General features: G+C 46.5%; 1 protein-coding gene and 1 long non-coding RNA gene across 6 annotated transcripts; one reads left to right on the forward strand and one right to left on the reverse strand.

Moving 5' to 3' along the window:
• Nucleotides 1-85: 85 nt before the first annotated feature.
• LOC127930293 (periplakin-like) lies at nucleotides 86-5,210 on the reverse strand. Its single transcript, XM_052519844.1, has 4 exons — nucleotides 5,045-5,210; nucleotides 4,220-4,336; nucleotides 3,476-3,568; nucleotides 86-3,325 (listed from the first exon to the last, which is right to left on the reverse strand). Exons 1-4 carry the CDS (start codon nucleotides 5,150-5,152, stop codon nucleotides 659-661), a joined length of 2,985 nt encoding a protein of 994 aa, XP_052375804.1. The 5' UTR covers nucleotides 5,153-5,210; the 3' UTR covers nucleotides 86-658.
• Nucleotides 5,048-5,983, forward strand: LOC127930294 (uncharacterized). 5 transcript variants are annotated; one of them, XR_008137796.1, is made up of 3 exons: nucleotides 5,048-5,185; nucleotides 5,353-5,512; nucleotides 5,617-5,983. It is a non-coding gene; the product is annotated as an uncharacterized LOC127930294 (long non-coding RNA). The 5 variants fall into 5 exon arrangements; XR_008137798.1 differs by having other exon boundaries at nucleotides 5,393-5,512; XR_008137794.1 differs by having other exon boundaries at nucleotides 5,162-5,225.
• The last annotated feature ends 17 nt before the right edge of the window (nucleotides 5,984-6,000 follow it).

The raw sequence follows: 6,000 nt of genomic DNA on the forward strand, positions 1-6,000 counted from the left end.
CCTAAGGATTATTTATCTTGCGTATCTATAAGCAATATATCTTTTAAAACTGGCCTACTTTTTAAAGAAACACACAAGTCTACCCTTTATCATTTGACTGTTTTATTTCTTATGTAAGACGTGTAAAAACAGGACAACTGAGAGACCGTTTGACAGTAGAATACCACAGACCGACATTACCCATATCCGTTCATATCCTTGTGTATGTAAATTCAACCCCACGTTCAAAATAAACATATTTAAAGTACTACCTCTAGCCCTGTACCCAGTGTAAGTAGTTTAACAAGCGTATTCCAGGGACAGACAGACAGAAAACCCTTGTACAACATTTGACTGGCTATAAACACAGCCATACCAACCCTCACTTAAAACCAGAACACCAGTTTGTGTATTTATAGTGTATTATGTGTTTGAAAATAAATATAACAGTGCATTGTAGAGAGAGAGAGAGAGAGAGAGAGAGCGAGAGAGAGAGGAATGAAGTATTCATATAAAACTAACATATTGTTTAATGTTAGATCAAGTACGTCAGAATTAAAACATTTTGGAAGATTCAAATCTAGTGAAATCCAAAATCAAGAAACGCCACCCATTTCAAACTCATGGTCGTCAGAAACATAGACTTAAAAAAAAGTAGTTTTGTTCAGATGTTTCTTTTTCACTTGGTCTTTCCCGACACCATGACTCCGAACTCCTGGATGGTGATCTCCTTGTCATGGTACTGCTGCAGCTGGCGGTTGGTGATGTTCCCAGCCCTCAGGGCGTCTTCAATGGAGAACTTCTTCCCAGACTTCCTGTCGTGGAGAACAGAGGACTCCCCCTTGGGGCCCTTGACACTGATCTCCTCCCAGTCGCACTCCTGGCTCTGGAGGTTCACAAACATCTTCCAGTCGATCAGCCCCAGTTTGTAGGCCTCCTCTGGCCTCATCTCCTTACCCGAGTCGGGGTCGATGACCACAATGGATCTCCTCAGGTGGCTCTCCCTCTGCTCCCTCTTGATCTGGATGGCCGACAGGCTCTTCTGTAGCTTCTCGATCTCCTCATCCTTCTGGCTGGTGATGGCCTTCAGTTCAGCCAGCTCCCTCTGCAGTGAGTCCAGCCTCAGCTCTAGGTTCTTCCCGCTCTCCATGGGGGCCGAGTTGGAGATGCTCCGGGTCTCTGTGGAGGTGATCTGGATCTCGGACTGCAGCCTGCGGATGTCATTCTGTAGCCTCTGGTTCTCCTGCTGGAGGCGACTGCTCTCGTCGCGGATGTAGTCCAGCTCCTTGGACGACTTGGTGTTGGTGAACTCCATGTCGGACAGGCGGGACTTGAGGCTGCCCAGCTCCTGGTCCAGCTCGAGCCTCCTCCTCTTCTCCTGTTCCAGCGTCCTCGTCATCTTCTCGATCTCCAGCTCAGCCTCCGGGTCTTTCTCTACCTGGATGGTCTCGGTGCGCACAACCTTCTCCTTCACCACCATCCTCTCCAGGGTGACCTGCTGCTCGAGCAGGACGTTCAGCTCCTTCTCCAGCAGGGTGCGCTTGTGTCTCTCCTCCTCCACCTGCAGCTTGAGGATGGAGTGCTCTTTCTCTTGCTGGGGGTCCTGCTGGAGAACCACCATCTGTTTCACTGTGACCCTCTCCCTGTTCTCCTTGTCCCTGACCTCCATCTCGTTCAACCTGACCCTCAGCCTCTGGATCTCCAGCTCTGCATCGCGCCGAGCTCGGCGTTCTCGCTCCAGCTCCTCCAGCTGTGCGTCCAGGTTGGCCTTCTGCCTCTGAAGTTGGAAGAGCTCCTCTTTCAGGGTCTCCCTCTGCCTCTGTTCATTGTTGATGTTCTGTGTGAAGGTGCTACACTCTGACCTCAGTAATGGGTCCTCCTCCATCTTAACCACCTCCTGCTGGACAACCTTCTCCCTGACCTGGGACAGGTCGATCTTCCTTAGCCGGATCTTCTCCTCATTAGCTGATCGCTCCCTCTCCAGGTCCAGGCGTTTCTTCTGCTCGTCCGCCAGCTTCCTCTTCAGGATCTCAATCTCCTCCTTGGTCTTGGGGTTTTCTTTGTACTCCAGCACCTCGTTAACCACCTCTTTAATTTGCACCTGTGGCTTGGTGTCCTTCCACCTCTGAATCTCGTCCCTCAGCTGCCTGATCTCCATCTCTGACTTCTCCGTCTGGTACGTCTTGTCCACAATCTCATTGCGGAGTTTCTCCAACTCCCTCTCGGTCTGCGGGTCCGTCTTGTACTTGATGACTTCCTTGATGATCTCCTTGATCTCGATCTGCGGACCTCTGTTTCTCAGCATCTTCAGCTCGTCCTGGTGGGACTTCAGCTGCTGGTCGGCGTCTCTGTACCTCCTCTGGTGTTCCACCAGTTCCATGCGTAGGTTGGCCACTTCAGCCTCAGCCTTGGGGTCAGGCCTGACGATCTCCCTCACCTTCTCCTGAACTATGACCCTTGACTTTTCTTCCTCTAGGCTGGAGATCTTCCTCTGGAGGTCGGCGCGCTCCCTTTGGGAAGACCGGTGCTTGGCCTTCTCATCCTCATGTTGCATCCTGAGATTCTCTACCTCCCTCTCAAAGGCAATATCCTTCTCCACCTTCAGCACCTCCTTGATGGAGATCTTCTCCTCGGCCATGGACTTCTCCTTCTCCAGCCTGCGGAGCTTGTCCTGGAGGAAGCGCAGCTCGTCCTCCAGTTGCTTCCTGCCCTCCTGCTCCTTCTGCTTCCTGTCCAAGAGGATGCGGTACTCGTTCTCCAGTTGCGGGTCGTTCTGCACTTTAATCACCTCCTCCTCTGTGATCACTTCCTGCTCCTTGGACTTCTGCTGTGCCAGGAGCGTCACCTGCTTGGTGATCTGGATCACCTCATTGTCCTTGATGGTCTTCCTCCTCCTCAGTTCTTCCAGCTCCTCCCTGAGCCTCCTCACCTCCTCCTCCTGGCCGCGGTCCCTCTCGATACGCAGCACTTCCTTCACGGTGTACTGCTGTGCTCCTTCTTTGATCTCTGTTTCGATGCCGCGCAGCTTCAGCCTCAGCGCCTCCAGCTCGTTGTCCATGGCCCGGGTGACCCGGGTTTCGTCTGACAGTTTCTGACGGACATTGTGGACCTCGTCGACCAGAGTCGGATCCGGAACCTTCTTGATGATCTCCTTCTTGACGACGGTGTCCTCCGGCTTCTGGCCCTCCAACATGTAGATGTCCGTCTGGATTTTCTCTAGATCCTTCTCCAGCTGCTCCCTCCTCTGAATCTCGTCTTTCAGTTGACTCTCGATCCTCCAGGATTCTTCTCCCGGAGCAGCAGATCTGACTTGTTGGACATTGTTGCTGACGATCACGTCTGATTGCTGAGAGAGAGAGGGAGAGGAGGCTGGGGTTATTGTTTTTAGATGTTAATGGCAATGATGTTTATTTAGAATGATGTGACATTTAAATTCTACTTTGGATCTATATAAAGATGTGGCACATTGATTGTTGAACATTCAGGAGCATCTCACCTGACTCATAAGGCCTTGTGCAAACTGCAGATTCGCCATCCTTTGCTTGTTCACTGCATTCACTTCGGTGAATTTAGCTTCAATGGCAGATTCCTGTCAACAAGGAAATTATGAAAATGTATGAAACCAGAGGCATCATTTGCTATTGTTATTATACTGCTGCTCTTTAATTATATCTTTATTTTTACTTCACACTTATTTTTCTGGGCATTGCATTAAGGGCTTGTAAAGTAAACATTTCACTGTAAGGTCTACCTGTTGTACTTGGCACATGTGACATAACATTTGATTAGATTTGATTTTCAGAATGTTCATTAGAAGATGTCGTACAAAAGACTTCCTGAATATGTATCAAAAGGTGTCACATTACAACGTGTAATAGGCATTGAGGTTACAGTCAAGGGCCGACTCTCACATTACACAATATTCCATATCAGTGGACTACTGCCCATGCACCCTATATAGTGCACTACTTTTGACCAGGGCCCATGTACCCTATTCCCTATATAGTGCACTACTTTTGACCAGGGCCCATGTACCCTATTCCCTACATAGTACACTACTTTTGACCAGGGCCCATGCACCCTATTCCCTACATAGTACACTACTTTTGACCAGGGCCCATGCACCCTATTCCCTACATAGTACACTACTTTTGACCAGGGCCCTATGACCAGAGTCCAAAAGTAGTGCACTAAATAGGTAAATGGGTTCCATTTGGGCCACAGCTGCAGTCCTTTTTACCTCTTCCTTGACCCTGAGTGCAGGGGACTCCAGTCTGCTTCTCTTGTAGGTCTGCGGGACCAGCCCGTCTTCAAGGTCCAGAATAGACTTGAACTTCTCAGTATCATTCTCATAGTCCTGCAAAAACACAAATTAGTCAAATCAATTATTCATTGAAGAGGAAGAAAAATGAGAGAACGTGTTACATCTATATGGTCTAATGTTGTTATGGTCTAATGGTCTAATGTTGTTATGGTCTAATGTTGTTATGGTCTAATGGTCTAATGGTCTAATGTTGTTATGGTCTAACGTTGTTTTGGTCTAATGTTGTTATGGTCTAATGTTGTTATGGTCTAATGGTCTAATGTTGTTATGGTCTAATGTTGTTATGGTCTAATGTTGTTATGGTCTAATGTTGTTATGGTCTAATGCTGTTATGGTCTAATGGTCTAATGTTGTTATGGTCCAATGGTCTAATGTTGTTATGGTCTAATGTTGTTATGGTCTAATGTTGTTATGGTCTAATGTTGTTATGGTCTAATGCTGTTATGGTCTAATGTTGTTATGGTCTAATGTTGTTATGGTCTAATGTTGTTATGGTCTAATGTTGTTATGGTCTAGGATAAAGTAATCCTTCTCCCCCCTTAAAAGATTTAGATGCACTATTGTAAAGTGGCCGTTCCACTGGATGTCATAAGGTGAATGCACCAATTTGTAAGTCGCTCTGGATAAGAGCGTCTGCTAAATGACTTAAATGTAAATGTTAAATGTACATCAAACCGTCTACATTTCTCCGAGCCGTAGGTAAATCAGAGTGGATGTGCCGATCGGTGTTCATTCCCCTACCTTGACGGCCTGCTGGTAAAGTTGGGCATTTTTCGATACGTTGTTCAGCTCAGACTCCTTCTTTTTAATGTCGGAGAGCAGGTTCTGTGACAACACAGCAATCAACATTTTAGACCGAGAAACATAACAGGACCATTAGAGGTAGAGGACTGACTATAGAAACATAACAGGATCATTAGAGGTAGAGGACTGACTATAGAAACATAACAGGACCATTAGGAGGTAGAGGACTGACTATAGAAACATAACAGGACCATTAGAGGTAGAGGACTGACTAGAGGTATAGAAACATAACAGGACCATTAGAGGTAGAGGACTGACTATAGAAACATAACAGGACCATTAGAGGTAGAGGACTGACTATAGAAACATAACAGGACCATTAGAGGTAGAGGACTGACTATAGAAACATAACAGGACCATTAGAGGTAGAGGACTGACTATAGAAACATAACAGGACCATTAGAGGTAGAGGACTGACTATAGAAACATAACAGGACCAGGACCTATAGAAACATAACAGGACCATTAGAGGTAGAGGACTGACTATAGAAACATAACAGGACCATTAGGTAGAGGACTGACTATAGAAACATAACAGGACCATTAGAGGTAGAGGACTGACTATAGAAACATAACAGGACCATTAGAGGTAGAGGACTGACTATAGAAACATAACAGGACCATTAGAGGTAGAGGACTGACTATAGAAACATAACAGGACCATTAGAGGTAGAGGACTGACTATAGAAACATAACAGGACCATTAGAGGTAGAGGACTGACTATAGAAACATAACAGGACCATTAGAGGTAGAGGACTGACTATAGAAACATAACAGGACCATTAGAGGTAGAGGACTGACTATAGAAACATAACAGGACCATTAGAGGTAGAGGACTGACTATAGAAACATAACAGGACATTAGAGGTAGAGGACTGACTGACTATAGAAA

Source organism: Oncorhynchus keta, chromosome 5, assembly GCF_023373465.1.
Source record: "Oncorhynchus keta strain PuntledgeMale-10-30-2019 chromosome 5, Oket_V2, whole genome shotgun sequence".
NCBI lineage: Eukaryota > Metazoa > Chordata > Actinopteri > Salmoniformes > Salmonidae > Oncorhynchus > Oncorhynchus keta.

Excerpts from the sequence above, each read along its gene's own strand:
- LOC127930293 (XM_052519844.1), bottom strand. The coding sequence starts at position 5,152 with ATGTTGATTGCTGTGTTGTCACAGAACCTGCTCTCCGACATTAAAAAG. Across the intron at positions 4,337-5,044 it reads TTTACCAGCAGGCCGTCAAG|GACTATGAGAATGATACTGA; the intron begins GTAGGGGAATGA and ends GTGTTTTTGCAG. Across the intron at positions 3,326-3,475 it reads CACAAGGCCTTATGAGTCAG|CAATCAGACGTGATCGTCAG; the intron begins GTGAGATGCTCC and ends TCTCTCTCTCAG.